The following is a 25,879-nucleotide window of genomic DNA, read 5'->3' as shown; positions in this document are numbered from 1 at the left end:
TGGAGATAAAGTTATATAATTATGATTCTTGTAAAGCATCCAGATGATACAACTAATGTGGACAACAAAGAAAATACAGTAGCAAGTGGATAGCAAGAGAAATATAATCTATTTTTTGAAGGAAACAGACTAGAATATATGAGTTAATATATGGGGCAATATAAAAACTCCATAACATTGAAATAAAATATTTTACCTCAGATAGAAATAATTCTTTTTCTTCTCCTTCTCCTTCTAGAAAGAGAGCACATGCGGGGTGGGGCAGAGGGAGAGGGGAGGAGAGAGAGGATGCCAAGCAGTCTCCATGCCCAGTGGGGAGCACAAAGTAGAGCTTGATTACACGAGATCATGACCTGAGCCAAAATCAAGAGCCAGACACTTACCCAACAGAGCCACCCAGGTGCCCCAAGAGTCACAGACTTCTAATATCCTGATTCATGATTTCTTTAATACAACTCTCTTAAAAATGTAGTAGACTTTTCGGGGCACTTTGGTGGCTCAGTCTTTAAACGTCTGCCTTCTGGCTCAGGTCATGATCCCAAGTTACTGGGGTCTAGTCCTGCCTAGGGCTCCCTGCTCAGCTAGGAGCCTGCTTCTCCCTCTCCCTCTGCCTGCTGCTCCCCCTACTTGTGCTCACTCTCTCTCTTTCAAATAAATAAAAATAAAATCTTTTTTTAAAAAAATAGTAGACTTTTTATCTACTGGTGTCCAGTAATTTCTAGGTTTTAAAAGTTCTAGCAACAATTCTTCTCTAGACATTCTTCTTAGATTTGCTCTATATCATCATTCTCTGGCTTCCATGACCCTCTTTCTACTTATTTGTAGGTAAATTAAACTTATCAGACCTCAGTGGGAGAGCCACATTTTTAGTCTCTTTTCCATAAGCCATTTTGTCCAACTGAAAGGATATATTGCACACCACACCCTTAGCTTGATCTTTACTCTGAAACAAGTACTTTCACAAAGCCTTTCAGAGGCTTTAACAATGATGTCAAGACTATAATTTCATTTCATCTTTGCCAGAGGCTGAGTTTACTGTTACTAAAAACTTTTTCAGTTTTATCTTTTAGTAATTGCAGTTGAGAGAAGCTATGTTTTCCAACTCTTCAATTCCCCAAATTTCTGGACTGTTTTCTTTTTCATTCCTGCTACAAAATGGTCAGTTCTTTTCCAAGCTCACTTGCTCTTGTAATACCTTGTGTAATTCAGCCAACAGCAGGCAACACATTCTGTTTTCCAGCCCTTTTCCCTATAGTTACAAGTTTGTTAAGTATGTTATTCATCTTATAAATTATTGCAGACAACAGCTTAACAATATTTTGCCCCGGATAACACAGAACTCATTTTCATCCTTCATTGTCAGCTTTCTTGCTGTCTACCATCAACTCTTAAACCATTGTCATATATTTTATTTTTTTGTCACAAAAAGTCCCATTTCTCATAGCAATTTCTCTATCAGTAAGAATAATTCAGATTATATTGCAATAACAAGCAATTACAAGAATCTCATCATATTAAAATGCTAGATTTATTTTTGGTTTTTGTTTTTTAATTTTTTTAAAGATTTTATTTATTTATTTGTTTATTTATTTTGAGAGAGACAGACAGAAACAGAGCATGAGCAGGGGGGAGTGGGGTGGAGAAACAAACTCTCTGCTGAGCAGGGAGTCCAAAGCAGGGCTGATTTCAGGACCCTAAGATCATGACTTGAGCCAAAGGCCGATGCTTAACCAACTAAGCCACCCAGACACCCCAAGATTTGTTTTTGTTCATGCTTATCCAGCACAGGGTTGGCTTGTTTTCAAACTGGGACCCAGTAGTACTCTGGAACAGAATAGCCAGCCCCTAGAGCATCACCAGTTGCCCTAACAATGGGAAAAACAACAGGATGAATCATTCACTGGATTTTAAGATTCTACAAGGGTGTGCACATCACTTGTAGAATATTACATTGACTGAAGCAAGTTATATGTCTATAGCTAGTTCAAGGAAGTAGGAAATTATAATCCTAACAAGAACCTGAAAATGAACTAGAACGTAATTGATGGACAGCATTAATGATTATCACATCCCCCAAGATCTTTACTATTTTCCTTTTCACATTTAGGGCTAGCATCTACCTAGTATAGATTTCGGTATGGTGTGATGTGATCCAATATGGATACCAGTATCATTTACTGAAAAACCCCTTCTCTTCCCACTGCTGTGCAGTACTATTCTTGTTATAAATCAAGTGTTCATATATGCAAGGCTGTGTTTCCGGGCTCTCACTCTGTTCCTTTGGTCTATTTATCTATCCTTACCCTAGCTGCACATAATCTTATTATTATTATTTTTTTTTTTTTTAGATTTTATTTCCTTATTTGACAGACAGAGATCACAAGTAGGCAGAAAGGCAGTCAGAGAGAGAGAGAGAGAAGGAAGCAGGCTCCCCGCCAAGCAGAGAGCCCAATGCAGGGCTAGATCCAGGACCCTGAGATCATGACCTGAGCCAAAGGCAGAGGCTTTAACCCACTGAGCCACCCAGGCGCCCCCATAATCTTAATTCTTAGTGAACTATTGTTAAGTCCCGATAACAGAACAAGTCTTATCTAGAAGAACTTTGTTCTTCTGTAAGAATGTCTTGGCTTAACTTGGACTTCTGCATTTCCATATAAAATTTAGAATGAACATATCTTGAATTTTGATTGCCTAGCAATATAAGGAAAAATAACATCTTTATAAATAAGTCAACCCTTTTATAACATGTAAATCTATTTAGATTTTTCTTATTCATATCTTTGATTTTTCTCAGTATCATTTTATCTAAAGAAGTCTTACAAATCTTTTATTGGATTAGTTCACAGGTGTTTGATACTTGTATGCTTTTGTAGATGGTATGTTCTAAAAACATTTTGGTAAATAGAAATAATTGATTTTTCTATATTCATTTTATTTCTAGTAACCTATTTAAACTCTAATTGGATAAAGTTATCTATAGATTCTTTTGTACTTTCTGTGTATACAATCACATCATTACTGAATCTGAATACTGACTTTATTTCTTTATTTCTTTATTCCTCTTTAATCCTTATCAGGACATTATTACAATGTTGAACAGAGCAGTTATACAGGGTATCTGGCCTTGTTCCCAATCTCAAAGGGCAAGTTTTCAATGTTTCAACATTAAATGTGATTTTTGTAGTAGGTTTTTTGTCTTTCTTCATTTTTTTTGTACCCAAACTTTATTAGGTTAAGGAAATTATCTTCTATACCTAACTCGTTAATAATTTTAACTATGAATGCATGTTAGATTTTTGTCACATTTTTTTGCATCAACTGATCTTAACATTTTCTCTTTTACATGTTAATATAGCAAATTACATTGATATTTTAATATTAAACAATACTTCCTTTATTTGAGTGATAAGCTCAACTTTGTCATAATTTGTTATGGAAAATTTCAAACCATGTAAAAGTTGACAGAATAATATAAAAATTCCCATGTACCTATCCTCCAGCTTCAATAATTAATAGTACATAATCAGCCTTCTTTCATCTATATTCCTATCTCCCCATTTCCCACCTTCACCTCAGATTATTTTAAGGCAAACTCCAGACAGTTTATCCTTATTATCATATATACATCTGTGTATATCACTAGCACTCTTTCAAAATATAGCCATAATTATTTTGGATGTGTCTCTGGTAAACATCAAATGTTGTTTTTCTATTTAACCTAGTCTGACAACTTTTTTCTTAACCAGCAATTCAGACTATTTGAATGTAACGTAATTTCTGTAAGTATGAATTTAAATGACTACCTTCTTACATAACTTTATTTCTCTCTATTGGTCACATTTCTTTTTCACTCCTTTCCTATGTTATTTTTTCTTAAGACTTTATTTGACAGAGAGAGAGCAAGAGGGCACAAGCAAGAGCTCCCTGAGCAGGAAGCCTGACAAGGGGCTCAATCCCAGGACCCTGGGATCATGACCTGAGCCTAACGAAGGCAGATGCTTAACCAACTGAGCCAACCAGGTGCCCCTCGTATTATTTTTTACTGGCTTTTATTCCATTCTCCACTTCCATATTAGTTTGGAAGTTTTACCCTCTTCTTATTCTATATTAAAGACTTTTTAAATTACTGTAGAAATTTACTTTCCAAGGTATAGTATTAATCTTATTTCACTTACCAGAGAGTATTGAATAGCTTCATATATCAAGTGAAGTAAAAAGCCACAGAGGTAAAGTGAGCAAGCAGTCTGGTCCTACTGCTTTTTTTCATTATGTAAATACCATGTGTTTATAAAAAGACCTAAATATTTCATAAGCTTATTGTAAAGATTGTCAGCAGTCTATTGCATCTTTTTCACATATTAATTTTATTTTTTGTTTTGGCTCATCATTTGGGAAGATCTGGCTGCTCTGGATCCTTACAAGTATCTTTCTATACATCACACCTATCCTCACAAACTTGCAGTGAAGTATTATCTCATCCGGTCAGGAAAGCGATTTCAGTGAGATTGATTTTTCCAGGACCACATATCTTGTGACTGCTGGGCTGGAAGTGAATCCAGATCTGCCTCTCTCTAATGCTTGTACTTTTTTCCACCATATTACATGGCAGGATTTTTCAAAATGAAGACTAGAGAAATTGTAATGTGTATTAATACCTTAAGAGCACATGATTGTCACTTGATTTTATCAAGATGTAATTCACATACTATAAAACTCATCTTTTTATTTATTTAGAGAGCAGGGGAGGGGCTTATGGGAGGGACAGAGACTCTCAAGCAGACTCCTCACTGAGCATGGAGCTTGATGTAGGGCTCAATTGCATGACCCTGAGATCATAACATGAGCCAAAATCAAGTTAGACACTTAATCAACTAAGCCACCCAGGTATCCCAAAATTCATCTTTAAAGTGTTCTGTTCAGTGCACTTTTATTATATTCATTTTATTTTTTATTATATTCACAAAACTGTCCCACCATCACTACTATCTCTTTCCAGAATATTTTCATCTCCCACAGAAGAAACCCTCTTACTATTAGCAGCCATTCCCTATTTCCTCCTCCCCGAGAACCTTGGCAATCTCTAATCTACTTTCCGTCCTTATGGATTTGCCTATCCTGGATATCCCGGCTTCTGTGTACAGCCTTTGGCTTCTTTCACTCAGCCTGTTTTCAAGCTCTTCCATGTTGTAATATGCATTAGTGCTCCAGTCCTTTTGTGGTTGTATAATATTCAATTGTATGGATATACCACTTTTTGTTTATCCATTCATTGGTTGGTAACATTTTGACTATTGTGGATAATGCAGGTGTAAACATATGTGTACAAGTTTTTGTATGGCATTTCTTTTTTGTTCTCTTAGGTATATAATTTGGAGTATAACTGCTGGGTCATGTGCTAACTCTATGTTCAAATTTTTGAGGAACGGCCAAACACAGCAATGCTACTTTACATTCCCACCTGCAAAGTATGAGGGCTCCAATCCTTTCACATTGTCAGCACTTGCTATTGTCCATTGTACTGACTAAGCCATCCCAGAGGTCATGAGGTAATGTCATACTATGGTTTTGATTTACATTTCCCTAATGGCTAATACCTTTTTAATAGAGTTTATTTGCCATTTGTGTATCTTCTTTGGAGAAAGTTGGTTCAAGTCCTTTGTCCATTTTTTAATTGGGTTGTCTTTTGTTTGTTGAATTGTAAGAGTTCTTTATATATTTGGTATATTAAGCCTTATCATACATATGATTAACAAATATTTTTCTCCCATTCTGAGTTTTCACTTTCTTGATAGTGTTCATTGAAGGAGAAGTTTTTAATATAGATGGAGTTCAATTTTTTTTTTTTTTTTGAGGGGCAATGGGTTGTTTGTGCTTTAGGTGTCATTTCTAAGAAACTACTACCTAATCCAAGGTCATTATAACTGTTTTCTTCTAGGTAAATATTACCTTTACCCTCTTCTGAGACAATGTAAGAAATTTGAAACATTTCATTTACCCCTGTAGCTTACATTCTATCATTGCCAAACACTCACATACATACATATTGAAATTCTATATAATGCATTATCATAGTCACTTTATGCAATATGTTCACATAGCTATACTTACATATTCACCACAATTTTTTTTGTTTCTTACTGAAATTTAATCTTCCACCAGAGCTATTTTCCTTTTTTCTGAAAAAATCTGGGGCAGATTTTCCTTCCTTAGGGAGGATCTGTTGCTATTACATTCTCTCAATTTTTATTTATTTATTTGACAGAGAGAGAGATCACAAGCAGGCAGAGAGGCAGGCAGAGAGAGAGGAGGAAGCAGGCTCCCTGCTGAGCAGAGAGCCCGACGCGGGGCTCGATCCCAGGACCCTGAGATCATGACCTGAGCCGAAGGCAGCGGCTTAACCCACTGAGCCACCCAGGCGCCCCCTCTCAATTTTTATTTTAATGTCTTTACTTTGCCTTCATTCTTAAAGAATATCTCTGTTGAGTTTTCTTCCAACACTTCGAAGATGTTTTTCTACTGTCTACTTGTTTCCAATATACTATTGAGAAATCAGAAATCTATTTTTTTTTTAAGATTTTATTTGACATAGAGAGAGAGAGAGAGCACAAGCAGGGGGAGCAGGAGATGGAGAAGCAGGCTCCCCACTGAGCAGGGAGCCCAATGCGGGGCTCATTCCCAGGACTGTGGGATCATGACCTGAACAGAAGGCAGATCCTTAACTGACTGAGCCACCAAGCATCCAGAGAAATCAGAAATCTTCTGAAGGTAGTTCATTCTTTTTGCATCTTTCTTTCTCCTTCCACAGTCTGCCATCTGCCCCACCCCCTGCCTGCCTTGTTTCAATATGATGTGTCTTTTTTTTTTTTAAGATTTTATTTATTTCACAGAGAGAGAGAGATCACAAGCACGCAGAGAGAGGGGAGGAAGCAGGCTCCCTGCTGAGCAGAGAGCCCGATTCAGGGCTCGATCCCAGAGATCATGGGATCACCCTGAGATCATGACCTGAGCCAAAGGCAGAGAGGCTTAATCCACTGAGCCACCCAGGCGCCCCTCAATACGATGTGTCTTGATATGGATTCCTTTCTATTTATCCTACTTGGGTTCTGCTGACTTCTTGAATTTATGGCTCAATGTCTTTCATCACTTGGAGAAAATCCTCAGCTATTATCTCTTTAATATTGTCTCTGACACATTCCTTCTCCCCTTTCTGGAACTCCAAGTGCACTTGGCATTTTCACTATGTCCTCTATGACTTTTATGTCTCTTACCCACTTTCTATCTTTTAAACTCTTTTTTTTTTTTTTAAGATTTATTTGAGAGAGAATGAAAGAGAGCATGAGAGAGGAGAAGGTCAGAGGGAGAAGCAGACTCCCCAAAGAGCTGGGAGCCTGATGCAGAACTCGATCCTGGAAGTCCAGGATCATGACCTGAGCCTAAGGCAGTGGCGCAACCAACTGAGCCACCCAGGCGCCCCTAAACTCTTCTTTTAATCCAGTTCACCAAGTCTTTAACTGTCTCAAATGATGTCAAACAGCTCCATTAAGTTTGTAAGTTTTTCAGTACCAGAATTTCTAATTGGTTATTTTTCAAATTTAAGATAGTCACAATTTTAGTATCTAGGGTCCCTGTGGCCCAATACTATTATTATTACTATTATATATATTGCCTCATCATGTCCTTTCACTTTATTTGAAATATTTTCAGAAATAATTTAGAGGATACCTTCCAGAGAGGATGTTCTTTCTGCTAGTCACTGGAAAGCATTAGCAGTCTAGGACCAAGACTTTTTTTGAGCTGGAGTTACTCTATTCATTCCATCAGTCATTCTTTTTTTTTTTTTTTTTTTTTTTTTTTTTTTGAAAGAGAACATGCAAGTGGGGAGAGGGAGACAGCAGACTGAACAGGGAGCTTGAAGCAGGGCTTGATCCCAGAAACTTGAGATCATGACCTGAGCCAAAATTAAGAGTCTGACACACGACTGAGCCACCCAGGTGCCCCTACTCCATTGATCTTTTTGAGTAAGTCTTCCCAGTCAACTTGTGGTTAGATAAAATGAATCCTTTAGCTTTCCTCAAAAACACTCATATTTGGATGTTTAAAACCTTCTGTGGTCTTGGAACTTCAGAGGACAATCCAAACTTAAAATGATTGGGTTATTTTCTAGAGGTTTTTCAAAGTCTGCTTTTGCATGTTGCCTTGCTTCGCATATTGCATATGAAGTCTGACACAGTATAATTATCTTGTCCTTTTTAGTTATTTGATCTTTTCTTGTCTGTAGGCCCTGAGAACTTTTATCTTTATAGTCTAGTCATGTTTCCAGAGTGTGTCTTAGATTCGATTAAGGGTCAATTTTTCTGGTACTCTGTGGGATCTTCCAATATGAACTCAAGTCTTTCTTTTATTTGAGGGAAATTCTTAGTCTATACCTTTTTAAAAATTTCACATTTTGAACAAACTTCAGACTTGCTTAAGTTGTATGAATAGTGCAGGAAAATGATCAGAAAATGATCAAAATCAGAAATTAATGTTAATTTAATACTACTAACTAAACTAACTAAACTACTAACTAAACTCCAGACCCTATTTGAATTTCACCAGTTTTCTCACTGTATTTTTGGTATCGAGATCTTATTGTCCAAGATTCCATATTGCATTTAGGTGTTTCTCCCTTGGCCCTTCCAGTCTTATAACAATTCTTCAGTTTTTCCTCATCTTTCGCCTTGACACTTTGAAGAGTACTCTAAGTTATTTTGTAGAATGTCCTTTGATTGGGTTTGTCTGATGTTTTCACATGATTGGAATAAAGTTATGTACTTTTTGCAGTTTTATTATATACCATAAAATTATTATCTTACCTGTTGTGGTTAATAAACATCTTGAGGGGCATACTTTGAAACTATACAAATACTGTTGCTTCTTCAACTTTTGTCCACACATTTGGCTTCAATAAGATGGGCCCCTAATGATCACCACCTCCTGTCTTAAACCCTCTTGTGTAAATCCCTCTCACATTGTACCAGGGCTGGAATGTGTAGGAAGTTATCATATGCCACTTCCAAGCTCAGGTTATAAAAGACACTGGGGTTTTCATCTTGGGCATGTTTTTTTATGTTCTCAGCCTTTCCTTCTCCTTTTGGATCATGTGTTCTAGGGAAAGTCAGCTGCTGCGTTCTTAGCAGCCCTGTGGAGAGTTCCATGTGGTGAGAAGCTGAAGTCTCTAGTCAATAGCCACCGGCTGAGTTTGGAAGCAGATCCACCAGCCCTACTCAAGCCGTGGACGACTGCTGCCCTGGCTGATACCTTAGCTACAGTTTGTAAGGGACTCTGAGGCAGAACCACCCAGCTAAACTACTCTTGGATTCCTAAGCCACAGAAACTTGAGGTAATGAATATTGTTTTATTGCATTAGTTTTAGGGTAATTTGTTTCACAGCAATCGATAATGTAGTCTGAAACACTTCATCTGATATTAATAGAAGCCAGAAGTGTCTATGTTCATTTAGTTATACTGGCTGTTGTCTCTATCGCAGAGATGAGAAACCAAAGTGTGGCAGGCATTGAGTTAGCTACCTAGAAGTCACTCGCAGTCCCTTTTATCTGCCCTATATTCCTCTAGCATAGAGGCTCAAAAACCAAAACACCTACCTTCCCAGATTCCTTTGCATTTAATAGTGGCCATCTGACAGTACTGACTAATGAGATTTATATAAAAGTGCACTGTGAGAAGGCTTCTCTTGATGAACAGTGGATAACACCCTTAGGAAGAAACGTTTGGCATTTTTTCCTGCCTGGAAAACAAGGTTAGCAGCCATCTTGCTTTTCATCCTTATAGCAGCCTGGAGATTAACAGCTGTCTTGTGGCCATGAGGATGAAAACTATAACCTAACAATATAGAAAAGAGAAACAATAGGGGTCTAGATCCACGATGATTTCCTTGTGCAGCTTCCCTTTCCTGGTCTGCCTACCTTGACTTTCTTTTCCTTGAAACTAATGAACCCCTTACTTCTTCAAGCTATTGCTTAGTCACTTTTTTTTGTTTGGAACACGGCACATTCCTCACTAATACACTGAGGTGAAGTGAGGTCATTCGAACCCAGGTCTGCTGACTTCAAGCCCTAGACTCAGATGGTCAAACAACACACCATCTGAATAATAGCAAAAACTATCTGAAGGGAAGTTTTAATGCAAACATGGCCAGGTGTCCTGCAGAGAGGAAAAGGACCTGGCCATGCTAGGGAGAGTCAAGAAATTGTTCTACTCCTCCACTTCATTGTCAACCTTCTACCTTCTCACCTCCAGAAGCTATACTTTGGCTTCTACCTCTACCATCTCACCAAAACTAAGCTTGGCAAACTATGGCCCACAGCCTGTTTTTATAAGTAGCTTTATTGGAACACAGTTATGTCAATTCACACTTCCATAAATCAATGGATGCTGTTTGCATTGCAATGGGAGAACGGAATAGCAGTGACAGAAGCCAACTGTTCCATGTGATGTCCCTGACATTTAGCTTAGAGTCTGGAACACAGAGGCACTTAAATATTCCTTGCTCTCCCTCACCCTACTGATTTGTCAAGTCTCTTCTGACACTGTCCACTTCTGTCTCTACTACGATTCATCTAGCTGAGTCAACTGTCATGTCTTGGCTCTTTCAACAGGTATCTAACAGGTCTTCCCACTCTGGATTTTTCTCCACAGTACAGCCAGACTGATCTCTCTAAGATGGAAATCGGATTATGCCACTCTCCTGTCTAAAGCCCTGAAATGTCTTCCCAAGCTCTCTGAACAAAGTCTAAAACTCTTAGAAAGCTTATAAAATCCCTTTGTAATTTAGAGTTTATCTCTCAAAACCACCTGTTAAGAGTCGTAAGGATGCCCTTTCAGATCTGTAACTACAAGTTCTCTCTCAACCCTGGGTCTTTGCCAATTGTACTCCCTATACCTGCCTGAGACACTACTCCCCACACCTCCACTTTCACCCAGGTGTCTCCTACACAGTCTATGGGAAACACCATAGAAATCTCTATCCCCTGGAACCCTCATCATACTTCCCAAATCTCATTTAGAGGTTCCTTCAATAGTAACTTATACTCCATTCTCCTCCTAGCTAGCCCCCAACCCCTTAACACACACACCATTTGTAGTATTCATCACACAGAAAGCTATACAAGAGAAGGGACTATCTGGCTTTTTTCCCACTGTACTTCCAGTATTCATCACTGCTTGGTGCATAAGAGGAGCTCAATATTTACTGAATGAATTCAAATGATTCAACAGAAAAGCAGTTTGTCCTAATTCCAAATGAAAACTTTGAAAACTTACATCACATCTCCTCATTAAGTCTCATCTTTTTTATAGTTTTCCAATCCTATAATCCATAATTTACCAGCAGGGACCCCACACTCATTTCAATCAGTATTCCCAATTCTACCACCCGATATTGCACTCACCTCTCAAATCCCCAAATTATTAGTTAATTTAGCAGTCTGGTTTCTACCCTTTGGGTTCTGGACTGCTGATCTTAGGGGCTCTAAAAAGTCACAGAACCGGGGTGCCTGGGTGGCTCAGTGGGTTAAGCCACTGCCTTCGGCTCAGGTCATGATCCCAGGTCCTGGGTTCAAGCCCCACATCGGGCTTTCTGCTCAGCAGGGAGCCTGCTTCCTCCTCTCTCTCTGCCTGCCTCTCTGCCTACTTGTGATTTCTGTCAAATAAATAAATAAAATCTTTAAAAAAAAAAAAAGTCACAGAACCTTTCTAATTGCTCCATGGAAATGTGGCTTCTAACCCCACTGTGTCCTCACCATTACTTCTGTGGTACTTCTCTTTATTTCTAGCCTGTTCTCTCGTACCATGTCTAAACCCTACCACTTAAGTCAAAACTCCCAGATACACTAGGCTTGCTCACCCTCCACAGATGATCCTGCTCCTCTGTCACCAACATAATAGGGAATCAGATATGAATCCTCTTCGTTTGCTCTAGACTTTCCTTCTCCTCAAGCTGAAGCCTTTATCTGTGCTCTTGACCTTACTTCTCTGGCTTGCTCTTGGGCTCTGCCACATTAGTTTTGTTATTGCCACATCTTACATTGCAGCCATCCTTAAGATCCCATCATGTCTTTTCAGCTGGAATCACGTTCACTCCACTGCTACTTGATTATGGAACACTAGGATGGTAATAACTCTTCTGTATTTAATGTGCTTTGTTATCAAGGGGGCTTGAAGTCTCACAAATCAAGAAGTGATCACATTGCCATCCTTCTGCCCACTCCAGCCATATCACAAAGGAAAACAACTATGTACTGTGAATGGGACTGAGACCCACCAACCATCGCATATCAGGAATAACCCCCAGTGAATGTATCTTGTCTTGGTAATTTGATTAAAATCATGGTTAAAATCATGTTGTGCTTTGTTTTTGTTGTTCAACAGGACCACAAAAATAAGCCAACAACAGGAACTTGAGAGTCAGCAATTACAATCCTGGAGATGCTACAGACTCTTGGTTCATATATTCTCTCGCACTATTGTCAGTGTTTTCAATCAGCATCTTTTCTAAGTCATAGAAATCAATAAATGCCAGAGCACCTGGATGGCTCAGTGGGTTAAGGCCTCTCTGCCTTCGGCTCAGATCATGATCTCAGGGTCCTGGGATCGAGCCCCGCATCAGGCTCTCTGCTCAGTAGGGAGCCTGCTTCCCCCTCTCTCTCTGCCTGCCTCTCTGCCTACTTGTGATTTCTGTCAAATAAATAAATATTTTAAAAAAAGAAATCAATAAATGCCAAAATACGTAAAATAGGGAAAAAAAAGGTTTGTGAACACAAATGGATGCTTAGCTGATAACTGCCTGGTGAGCTTCAGGATGGAGGGGTAGGAGCGAACACTGTCAATTCCAACAAAATCACAGTCCATTCAAAATAAACATTATCATACAGCCCTTTAGATTTCTGAAGTCTAGCTGGAATTTTTAGAAAGCAGCAAGGACCAAAGTAGCGTTCCTCAGATCTGCATACCCATTCCCTTCTCCCCAGCTTCCAAAAACATACACTTAGCAAAAAGCTTTGCATTCTTTTAAGACAAGGATAGAAGAAACGGGAACTACCTCTGCAAATAAAAGGTGTAAGGAAAAGCAAACCTTTATATTTAACTCCACTTTAGAGCAACTATCAGTTATGTTATGCTTTGATCTTTTCTGCTATGCTCACTTACATTTATTATTGTCAATACCTTAAAAAAAAGAAAAACATTTAAGAATTAAACATTTTAAGGACCTTTCACAAACCAAATGACAGTAGGTTTTTATTAACATATCTTACAATGTTGATTATTCCTAGTTTTGTAATCTCTGCTTAATTATAAAGATTGATTTAGCCTCTACAGTAATGTACTGTATTTAAATGTTCATTCATACAAGATACCACACCAGTACATTTTTTTTTAATAATATACACACATCACTCTAGCTTGGACCTGTTATTTTTAAAAGTGGGCTTATAAATGGGACTTATAAAAGTTATGGGGGAAAAAATTAAAGTTCTAGTTTAGCAGCATGCATGTATGTAATTCAAGTACAATTTTCAACCAAGTGCTTTTTAAAAATTTACTGGTGACTAATTCACCAATATCAAAATAAACACTATCAAATACCCAAATTTTAATGTTAAGGCTAATATTTTCACTTCACATCCATATGCACAATCATAAAACATTCCATTTTAAATATGTAGTAATCAAAGTCTGAATACATTATACCATGTATATATAGCATCAGAGTTTCAAACTGTAGAATTATTCAAGTTCATGAATCCTGTAACAGTATTTACTAGAGATTTAAATTAGCATTTGCTCTTCAACCACACTTACAAATGGTCTGGTATTCAGAATGACCAATGCAAAAAATATGACAGGCTGAACTTATGATACAGTATTTAAAAAAGTAGCAATGTGTTGGAAAGGACAACTATTTAGTTAAACAGAATCATTCTCATCTTTCAGAAAGTTATCTTAATATTTTGGAAATGTATATAAAAATAGCAAGCTATTTCCATGTATTTTTATTGTGGAGCTATAGGTAATTTTTTGACTTTTGAACACATCTGAATATGTACTGTTCTGCTGTATTTTAATGCAAGGCCATCATTTAATGTCCATTTTCACATTCTGTAATGTCATGTCATTCAGTAATTTTTAGAACACAGATCTGACTTTATTTTTGTATTTTATCATTAGATGTTTTTTAGTTTATTTTTACATGTAAAAATGTAATTTTATATAACAAACCATGGAAGTCCAAAGTACCAGGAATTGCTTGATAACACTATCTATTAAATAATCATCAAATTACTAAATCATTTGGAAGAAAAATCTTGTTAGCAATATACAACATGCTTTTCTGTAATCTTCCTTCTCTATTTATAGAGTGGGTTGTAGTTCAATCATTCCCATTCTTACTGATTAAAAAACCCAATAAACATAAATTGCTTTTCGCAGCAGCTTCTACGAAGAATGCAGATGCATGGTTCATTCATGAGGGTCATCACCACTGAGCCTTTTTTTTTTTTTCCTTTTAGGAAACTAAGCAGAAATAGCAGTGATTACGCTGCACAAATACAATATAGATGAACCTCTCGAGCTGACAGGAAAGTTCCAAAACTAAGCTTCATTTGCGGGTAAGTCTGAGCAATTTCCAATTCCATCATTTAAACAAAAACTTGGCTGGTAATAAACGGTGGGCATGCACAGAACCAAACTCCGCCATACGTATGTCCTTAAAACATCTGATTTTATAGTAAAATCTATTTGTTAATACCTCAAGTAAGTCATCCAAATGAAATGGCAAATTTTGATTTTTAAGGACTCCCTTCCCCAACCACACATATGTCCCTCAAAATGTACTGTATTATATTAACAGCAGCTATCTACTTATTTTACAACTATTTCGATTATTTACCTGGGGAGAATATTTATGAAATTCCTGAGAATGAATTAAGTTTTCAGCAAAGCCTTAAACTTTTTAACAGATTCCTCACAATAAGAAAAAATTTTAAAGTCCTACTATTAGACCAACTTTTACTATACAATATTTCACATAAATCATGTTTTACATTTTTTTTTCTAATTACATACAGCAAAAATCTCAAATCAACACAAGAATGCCAGAGGGAAAGGATGCATTGTGTTTCGCAGATGCAAATTAAAACACAACAGATATAAAGAAGCAGTAAAACTTTAAATAAATCACACCCACTCTAAGTATCAATGAATAGCTGATATGCATTGCTGGGAGAATCATTTTTAAATGATTTTGTCAACAAGTTGTGCTTCTTATTAATTGTGGGCTTAAAAAAAGAAAAAAAGGACCACTAAAGAATGATTTAACTTGTTATTTGTTATGTTCTCCAGATACTTAAAAAAAAATTTATTATACCATTAATGTGATTACCAAGCACCTAATTTTGGAAAGGCTTTATGTTTTCTTTTTCTCCCTCAGCAAAAGCGTTAATCCCCCAAATTAAGGTAAAGCTTATTGTTGATAAATTCTTAATGAAAATGATATAATGCAATGCTGAGGTGGTGAGTCACAGCCCATTGTAATGTGGACCCCATCTTTTATTGATGTGATCAAAAGTATGAGAAATCCACTGTTGCTCAAGAACTTTGTATCTTTCCTTACAAATGTAGAGAGGTTTGCCTCGCCTAGAATAAAAAGGAAAAAAAGGTATTAAAAGTTGTACAATACAGTGAAGATTTCACACACATTTAAAAAAAATAGATTCTTTATGGCTAAAATCTCACATGGTAGTTTGGTTTATTTTATATTTCCTTAGCATGTGGATGTGTAAAGTATCTCAAAAACTAGAAACAGCTTTAACTTAATGACTATCAGAATTTCTTAATATAAAAAAATAATTATTATTACAATTACAAAGCCAGGAATGGTACATTGTTCTTATTGATGAAACATCAATAAAACATTCAAATATACCCATGCATATCTAACCTAAGATCCCGATCTTCTTCTCCATGAGCATCCAAATACACAGAACCCCAGAGGCAGAAGCGGTGGCCTCGAATGATGATAATCACCGAAGCATTGATCAAAAGGAAAATTCCTGTTCCAGCACCACAGTTCTGAGAATGCTAAATAATTAAAAATACATCAGTGATCTTCATAATCAAATGGACTTTATAAGAAAATCAAGAATGCCTTAGTTAAATGTCTTCTAAATAATACCAAATATCTCTTAAATTCTTAAAAGATTTCATCTAAGTTAAACTTACAATTTCATTCTTAACATTTGATTAGTAATACACTAGGAGGAATTTGGGTTAAGGATTATCTAGGAAAGCAATTAAGAGCCAACCTAAACCTAATTCAGAGGCTGGCACCCACAAGAGCAGGTATGACCACTGTCTTACTGCTCACCATGTAAGAGTTCTTACCATGAAAGGGCAACAGGTGCAGAGAGAGGAAGTGGAAGTGGACTTAAGAAAAGTTTTACGCACTTAAGTAAAGCCTCAGATATTTGGGGTTTTCTTTTTTTTAAACCCTTCTACTGGATTAACAAAAGAACAAGAACAAAATTTTTGTGTACTGTGTATTTAATTCAAAGAAGAGCTAATATGAAGAGCGGGATTAACCACATATACCACATTTCCATGTGCTAGTACATTTGAGTTTTCATATATCTTCTATTATTTACTATTGCTTACCAGTACACATTCACAGTAGCTTTGTTGCTTGCAGCAAAGTCCTTTCAGGCATACAAAAGTACCACAAACAAGGCAAACAGCAGGATCCTTAGGAACCTTAGTGCAGACACTACAGGTTTTTCTGTGGTAGTACTGAAAAATGGTGTTATAATTCTCAGGCAACTGGAGCAGGTGTGGTAATTTCCATCTTGACTCTTGGATAAGCAAGGCCTAAAATATTATCCAAAATTACTCATTAATCCTACGTATTTAAGTCACTAACACAAAATGCTTATATTTTAAAGGCCTTTTTTTTTCCTAAGAAAAACACATCTGTCTCTAAGTATGTGGCTTATTTTCTTTATTAAAACTCCTCTCATTTCCATTTTACAAATGACTAAAATAGTACAATTACTAATCTCTATTTTAATGTTGTTTCCAATTACAGTATGGTATCAGTTTTTAGATTACGTACCCTAAGACATTTAAACTTTTCATTACTTAAAAATATTAAACATAACTAAGACTGCACTAATGCAAAATTTTAAATAGTTAAACTTTTTAAAAATCAACTTTTGATCTTTCTCAGATAAACAATTTATTGGCTTTTCTTAAGGTAAGGTTATGGCTATAACTCATTATTTCTACCTCAACACTTTATAATTTAGGATCTCCTAAGAAGATGTAAAACCCTCTTGTACCACCAGCTGTTAAAGCCTTTTGTATCCATAAGTGCTATGGCTACAACTCTTTTTATAAACTTTCTGCTACAAGTATGGAAAAAAATGCCAAATTAGTTAAGTTTCCCCACAGAGTATACTTAATTCATTATTTGCAGTTTATAAAAATACTGGTAAAAGCAGTAATTCCTTTCTAGATGCCCCTCCATGAATAGATAAAATGGAGTATGAGTCTAATATCTCAAGAAACTGACCATTTCACATTACTTACAACCATAACCTATCTAAATTGATACAGTACTTATGTAGTCAGCCTGGCATTTATCAATAAGCTCATGGATAAAGTGGCCATGGAAGCAAGGCCAAGGCCAATATATGTGCTTACAATGTACTATTTGCCTACACTCAGTGCCCAAACTCAGACTGCAAAGATTGCATATTCTGTAATGGGTTGGTTATACCGCACTCTTCCATCAATGGAAGGGAGAGCAATTTATCCTCACTGAACTTGATACCTATCTAGATTAGGCTGTCTATTACCCAGCAGCTCACACCACATGGTCTTAAAGAATTTTTTTCATAACAACAGATGTGAGGCAACAGGTGGATGCCTATGGAAGTAACTGATCCTAACATATATTCAAACATCTGACAAAACTGCTCATCTTTTAAATGACGAACTACTTCACTGATAGAATTTAGATGGTACCACCTGGGAGAAAATAACTATAAAATGAAGTATATGCACCTACAGAATGAAGTACATGCTCTAAAACAGCAACCAGCACATTGTGGGTGATCATTTTCCCGCAGATGAAACCCATCAGTCTGGAAACCAGGGAGTGAGAAGTGGTTTTGGCAGGTCTCATGATTACACCTAAGAATTCAGTTCTTTTATTTCTGTTTCCTGCTATTCTAAATTCTTCTGTGGTTTAGGACCATTCTAAGGAAGTTGTGTACTATCCTCCAAAAGAGGATATGATAATAGTCCCACTGAAGTAGAAACTAAATGTCATCTGGCCATTTCTTCTCACTAGGAGAAGAAAGGAATGGCTTATAGCATAGTCTGAACTATCAAGAAGAATAGAAATATTGCTATACAATTAGCAGCAGAATGTTTTAAACTTAGAGATCCCTGAGCCCCGCTGCTCGCCATGTCCCAAGATCGAAAGATAAAAATTTAACACAAAACTATTATGGCCTTAATATAAGCAAGACAGAACCAATTACCAGAAGCTCAGACCTCTCAGAATAAAGTCTGGTTCACAACCTTCGTCAAATAAATACAACCTGTTGAGGTTCTGGTCACAGAAGATGCAAGAAGAAAGTCATATATTCGACTATATATTAGTTACAGCTTTATGACTACTTGTAAATGATCTTGCTTACGGTGGCATATCTTGCAAAATTTTCTATTCTCTTTTTCTTTCACTTAACTATGGAATTGAGGGTGAGGAGCTGCTAATTAAAATTTTCCAGGCCACCAGGGTATAAGTACAACAAATACAGAAGGAATGGACGTCTCTCAGAGCCTCTGCATTCAGAAGGGTATGATGATGTAACTATTGGATGCGACTTTATCTGCATATTTGGCAAAGTGGTAGATGCATTTGTGATTATAAATGCAACGGTTACATCATTTTGAACAGGGGAATAAATGAAACTCTGTGAATGAGAATAAGGATGTCTACGTGCCAACAGGTAAGATATGAAGACAGTGGGCCACCATTGTTATTTATGTTTTTCAATTTGTCCACAACCTTATCTGCCTTCTTATACTATTAAAAGTATTACAGTATTTGGAAAATAACCTCTTTTCTTGTTCCATACAGGTCTGACAGTTGCCCTAATGCAAGATCCTGCCCCATCACAGGGGTGTACATAGGATTCAGATTAGGTCAATCAGATCCTTTCTCCCAGGAATCAATCTTGAGCACCATATAGAAGGACGGAAAGTGGTTCAGATGGGGTTATCCAGTGGTAGCACTTCAGAGAAAACACACCAAAACTGTCTGTGACCCAAGAATCTTAGCTGATACAAAAAATCAGAGCAGTAATTCAGACTATCTTCCAAGGGTACTTTTGTTGGACTACTCAGCTCCAAATATGGTTACTATCTTGTTCATATTTAAAATTCCAGGTAAAGAAAATCTGGTTGACCTGGGTCAGAGTCAGGACTAGAGAAAGAACAGAGTGGAACAGGGATAAAAGGAGGGATGCAGGTTGGATGGGAGTGCATTCAAATAACTGGAAAATTTTGGAATAAGTAGAAATAAATGATACTGTTCTGGCTCTAAAACAAATCATTATCACTCAATTTTACACAAAAGATTATTTTTTAAATGACAAATTCTTATTTTCCATCAATATCCATACTAATAATCATACATCTAACATGGGAGCTTGTTATTATACTATCAAATGAATTATTTTTTTTAAGATTTTATTTATTTGAGAGAGAGGGGGTGTGTGTGTGTGTGTGTGTGTGCGCGCGTGCGCACAAGTGGGGAGAATGGCAGGCAGAGGGAGAGGGAGAAGCAGGCTCTCCTCTGAGCAGAGAGCTGGATGTGGGCCTCAATCCCAGGACCCCAGGATCATGACCCAAGAAGAACATAGACACCTAACCAACTGAGCCACCAGGTGCCCCTCAAATGAGTTAGCTTTTATCTATTGTTTAACCCATGACTCCTATGAAAACAAATTTTTTTTAAAGATTTTATTTATTTATTTGACAGAGATAGATCACAAGTAGGCAGAGAGGCAGGCAGAGAGAGAGAGAGGGAAGCATGCTCCCTGCTGAGAAGAAAGCCCAATGCGGGGCTCGATCCCAGGAAACCTGAGATCATGACCTGAGCCGAAGGCAGCGGCTTAACCCACTGAGCCACCCAGGCGCCCCTATGAAAACAAATTTTTAAGTACATGTATACTCATCACTTTCTCCTGTCCTGGTTCTAAGTTATATCCATCTCTTATCCCTAGTCATTCATTATAGGTTTCTAGACATCAATATATAACTTCAGATTCTAGCTATTATCTAAAAATAAGGAAATTACTAGATAGGAAAAAAAATTTTACACATAGTATACAAGGCTCAATTAATTTCTTAAAATTGTCTTTCCTTTAAAGAGAGGGTATAAAATATTATTTCCTTAAGGATTTCAATAGAAAACAGAAGTGAACAAAAGCAGAGACATTTATTATTTATGCTTACCTTGCCTTTATTATTCACTCAATGTCTATTCTAGTGTGACACCTCTATCTAAAATACTGAGACTGGGTGGCAAAATGAGTTAAGCATCTGCTTTTGGCTCAGGTCATGATCTCAGGGTTCTGGGATCCAGTCCCGTGTTGGGCTCCATGCTCAGTGGGGAGTCTGCTTCCCAGCTCCTTCTGCCCCTTCCCCTGCCCATGCTATCTCTGTCTCTCTCTCTCAAATAAATAAAATCTTTTGAAAATGAAATAAAATACTAATTTTTTATTATCTCCTTTTTATTTATTTTTTATTTTTTAAAAAGATTTTATTTACTTATTTGACAGAGATCACAAGTACACAGAGAGGCAGGCGGAGGGGGGAGGGGAAGCAGGCTCCCTGCCATGCAGAGAGCCCAATGTGGGGCTTGATCCCAGGACCCTGGGATCATGACCTGAGCTGAAGGCAGAGGCTTAACCCACTGAGCCACCCAGGTGCCCCTATTATCTCCTTTTTAAAATTAAAATTAAATTCTCATTTTCTCTGAAACATGGCTCTTCTTTTACCAGTTCTATTTCTACCAATGATATCATCCTACCAGTTAACTGTTCTGCAAATATTTATTAGGTGACCAGTCTATATCAGGTACTTTCTAGGAACTAGCAATTCAAAGAAAATAAGAAACAATTTTTGCTTTTGGAGCCCCCCATTCAGACATATTAAACAAACAAAAGTGATAAATATGGTGCCTGTTAGAGACCATGGCAAAAGTACTGTCATATAACACAACAGAGGGAGGGGATTCGAACTGAAAAAGGAGGATTATCAGACAAGGCTTTACAGAAGAGGTACACTTATCTTAGCAAAGCCTTGAGGAGTGATTAATTCAACAAGAGAAGGATAGGAAAACTGCTTTAGATAAAAGTAACAGTAATAAGAAATAACACATGTTTAAAAACATATAGCACACTTAAAACATTCTTCTGCAGTTTGAGCAAGGTGGTAGCAGGGGAGTGGTATGGATGAAGTTTAGAAAGGCAAGCAAGATGGTGAAAACCCCTGAATTCTATGCAAAGACTCCAGTCTTCCTCCATACACCATCAACGGTATTTTAAGCAGGATCAGATTTCTATCAGAATTATGTCTACTAGTTACTATTCTCTCAATGCTTTGCGTTCAGATCTTAAAGTCAAATATACATCTGGTCATCGAGTCCTATATATTTTTCTCAAATGTCTCATGCATTGGTTATATTCTAATTTCTACTGTCAGAATAATACCAGATTTTCTTTACCACCTACATAATCTCTGGCTTCTCTCTCTCCTTATTTCAATTTGCCTACTAAAAAACTACCCAAATTATCTCCCTAAAATACTTCCATCTTATTATTCCATTTCTCAAAAACTGTAGTTCCACCTATAGTTTGAGGCAGAAAGTCTAAGCATCAAACCATGGAATTCATAGCCACTTCCCACTGCCCCCACTCTACCTTTCTAGTTCAACTATCTTCAAAACAAAACCCTTCACTAGCCAAGCTGGCAGGATAGGCCCAGCAAATTTTAAAGTTAAAGACATGGCCTTTTAAATCTGCTACTCCAAATCTTTTATTTTTGTGTGACAGCTCTCTTCCCAATAAGCTTATAAGTTCCTTGTCTATCTTAAAATTCCTTTGTATCTTTCAAGTCTAGGGCTGTGATTATTTAAGACATTCAATAAAAGCCTAATGACCTAAAACCAACTTAAAGTAGCATATTAATAACTTAGCTTTGTTAACTGAAGTATTTTTGCTTTTAGAATCATAAACATTACATAAGGAAACCATTTATTCAACATAATTAGTTTAGTATATGCTCCCCAAAACAGCTGACCTGAAATTTTTAATTCTTCATTATTCTCTTACCCTATTAACATATCACCCCTATGTCAAGTGGGCAATACTACTCTTTTTACGTACCTTTCCTTGTTCTGCATGTCTTTCAGTAAATGAATTTATCTCAAGACACCACTGAGATATAATATCAAATGCTGGAACTGGCCAATCCAGACAAGAGGCACTGATGAATGGATGTTCTGTTTGGTAAAATGTTGGCAGAAGCCCCAGGCAGCTGGAAAGAACCGAAAATTCTTCTTCTTCCTTTTAGACATGAAACAGAAAATTCTCAAGGCATTTCATAAAGAACAGTTCCCATTATAGATATTTTAAATGTCATCCTCATCAGTTACTTTTGGACAGTAAGAAAATTTTCTCAATGGAGGTAAGTAAAGGAAAGTATAGGGAGTAGAAGGAGCAAAGAAGAGATAATAGGTTCCCAGCTTTCTATCCAAATATCCCACAGTATTTCTCATTGAAATTTAAATCTTAAGTGATTTAAGATAGTGTCTGCTTCTTCCATACATTTATTTTTTAAATAGTGTTGCACATTTCTGGTGAATAATACAGTCTATAGAATCTAGCCACTCTATGAGAGCAAATGTTTTGGGGGCAAAGGGAAAGTAACTTTTGGGTAAAAAGACATAGGCTGTCAGTGTGGCTGAAGAACAGTGAAAATATGGAATTCACAAGATGTAGTACAAAATAATATGCCAGGACCCTGAATGAGTGTGAAACTCCCAAAAGAGGGTAGAGTTTTTAAAAACTTGAGAGATCTAAGTGCCAGCTAAGTTGAAGTTCTATCAGTAATAAGAGAAACAAATCAGTGAGCTAAAGGACTCAAATCCTGTGTTTTAAAGGACTTTGTCTTATAAACACCAAAATACACCCCCCACTCCTTCTCTATTTAACTAAAGACTATTTAGGAGGCTACTATGTTTACTTTCCCCTGTCCACTGATCAATTCCTCTCATCCTTCAAATGACAGCTCCCCAGGGAATCCTTCCCTGACCAAACTTAAAGACCCCCTGGATTACTCAGCTCCATTCAGATAAAGTTAACCCGTCCATACTTTGTAAACATTTCTCTTCTTGTGTTTATATTTTCTATTAATTAATTTTAAAATAAATTAGCATTTCCTGTAAGATTATGGGAATAGTATCTTGGGGTAGGGGCTCTGTTTTCCCACTGCTTGGCACATAATAAACATTCAAACATCTGTTTGCAAAATTATGTGGATTAAGTATAAAATTCTAAAATGTGCTACAAAGAAAAAAATTAAAGATAAAAAAGAAAAATGAAATGCAGGCTGAAAAAGATGTTAATTTTTATAATCTCTAGAAATGAGGCTATACATCTCCCATTTTTCTAGCAACAATAAAGAAGGCATCTTAAAAAAACAATATAATTGAGGTGTATTACACATACCATAAAATTTGCCCACTTTAAGTGTGTTTGATGAATTCTGACAAATGTATAGTCAGGTAACCACTACTACAATAAAACTTCAGAACAATTCCCTCCCCTCCAAAAAGTTGGCTTTTGCCTATATGCAATCAATTCCAGCCCCTACCCCGGGCCCCAAGCAACCACTAATCCTGCTTTCTGTCTTTATAGTTACGAATTTTTTTTAAATTTCCATATAAATAGAATCAAACAGTGTGTGTGTGTGTGGGGGGGGTCTTTTGTGCCTGTCCTTTCACTGAGCATATTTTGAGATTCATTCATGTTATTGTATCAGCAGTCCATTCCTTTTTACTGCTGAGTAGTATTATACTGTTTGGATATACCACCTTTTATTCACGTGTTTACTTGCAAATGAATTCTGGGTTGCTTAGTTTTTGACTACTACAAATTAAGCTGTTTTAAACATTTATGTACGTCTTTATGTGAACATATGTTCTATTTCTTTTGGTAGATACCTAGGAGTAGAATTGTTGGGTTGTACAGTAAATGCATGCTCAGCTTTTAAAAGAAATTGCCAAACTTTTTTCAAATTTGACTATATACTACATCAAAAACTAATGATGTACTGTCTAGTGGCTAACATAACATAATAAAAAATTTATATAAAAAAATTTTGACTATGCCATTTTGCATTACCGTCAGCAATGAGTAAGAGTTTCAGGTACTCTAAATCCTCATCACTTGTGACATTAGTTTGTACTCTTCTAATCAACAATGATGGTGAATATATTTTCATGTACTTGTGGGTCATTCATATATATTCTTATGAGAAGTGCCTGTTCAAATTTTCTACCCACTTTGGTTTTTTTTTGTTTTGTTTCCTTACATTACCAAATTATAGGAGTCCTTGATATATTCCAGATAAAAGTCCCTTCTCAGTATATTTTTTAAATTGAGATGTAATTTGTATACCATAAAATTCACCCTCTTAACATGTACAGCTTAGTATATTCACAAAATTGTGCAGCATCACAAACCTAATAGAGAGTATTTTCCTAACCCTATTCTAAATGGAATTACTTTTTAAATTTTGTTTTCAGATTGCTCATTGCTAGCACAAAGGAATAAAGTAGATTTTTTTGTACATAGATCATGTAGCCTACAAACCTGAACTCATTTATTAACTCTAATAATTTTTTGGAAATTCCTTATAATTTTCCACATATAAGATCATGTAATTTGCAAACAGACATTATTTTACCTCCTCCTTTCCAAACTAGATGCCTTTATTTATTTTTCTTGCTTAACTGTTCTTTCTAGAACTTCCAATTCAATGTTAAAAAGAAGTGATGAAGGCAGCTATCCTTGTCTTGTCCCTGATCTTAGCAAGCTCTCTACCTTTCACTCTTAATAATTATGTTAGCTATGGGTTTTTCATACATGCCCTTTATCAGGTTGAGAAAATTCCTTTCTGTTCCTTATTTTTTTTAGTGTTTTTACCATGAATGGGTGTTGAATTTTGTCAAACATTTTTTGACTACTGAGATGATCATATGCTTTTAAAAAATCAATTCTATTAATATTGCAAATTAAATTAAATGATTTTTGTTGTTGAACCAATTATGCATTCCTAGGATAAACCCATTTGGCCACAGTGTATTATCCTTTTCTAGTACAAATATTATTAAGGCTTTTGCTTCTATGTTCATGAAGGATCTGGAATTGTAGTTTTCTCATGATGCCTGGTTTGGGTATCAGGATAAAATTGGCCTAATAAAATGAGTTTCGACTGTTCCTTCTTCCTCTGTTTTCTGAAAGTTTGTATGTATTGACACAATTTCCTCCTTAAATGTTTCGTGGAAATCACCATGATGTTTTCTTTGCTAGTGTAAGTTGCTGACTTCTCTTTTTTTGAAGGATATAAGTTTAAAGAGCTAAATCAACTTTCTTACTTGATACAGATCTAATCAAGATTTTCTATTTCTTCTTGAGTCAGTTTTAGTAATTTGTATTTTCAAAGAATTTATCCATTTCATCTACAT

At 36.4% G+C, this 25,879-nt stretch overlaps 1 protein-coding gene across 6 annotated transcripts in view; it reads right to left on the bottom strand.

The window, feature by feature from the left end:
• Positions 1 to 13,265: 13,265 nt before the first annotated feature.
• Positions 13,266 to 25,879, bottom strand: part of UBR3 (ubiquitin protein ligase E3 component n-recognin 3) — a 241,949-nt gene continuing 229,335 nt past the window's right edge. For all 6 annotated transcript variants that reach the window (XM_047722104.1, XM_047722105.1, XM_047722108.1 and 3 more), the window contains 4 exons: positions 22,515 to 22,694; positions 16,711 to 16,920; positions 15,998 to 16,137; positions 13,266 to 15,693 (listed from right to left, as the gene is read on the bottom strand). In XM_047722104.1, coding sequence (XP_047578060.1) covers positions 15,576 to 15,693; positions 15,998 to 16,137; positions 16,711 to 16,920; positions 22,515 to 22,694 — 648 coding nt within the window. In that variant the 3' untranslated portion in view covers positions 13,266 to 15,575. The remainder of the gene's footprint in view (positions 15,694 to 15,997; positions 16,138 to 16,710; positions 16,921 to 22,514; positions 22,695 to 25,879) is intronic.

This window comes from Lutra lutra, chromosome 3, assembly GCF_902655055.1.
Source record: "Lutra lutra chromosome 3, mLutLut1.2, whole genome shotgun sequence".
NCBI lineage: Eukaryota > Metazoa > Chordata > Mammalia > Carnivora > Mustelidae > Lutra > Lutra lutra.
The sequence above is the reverse complement of the archived record's forward strand: the minus strand, read 5'-3'. Positions and strand labels throughout refer to the sequence as shown.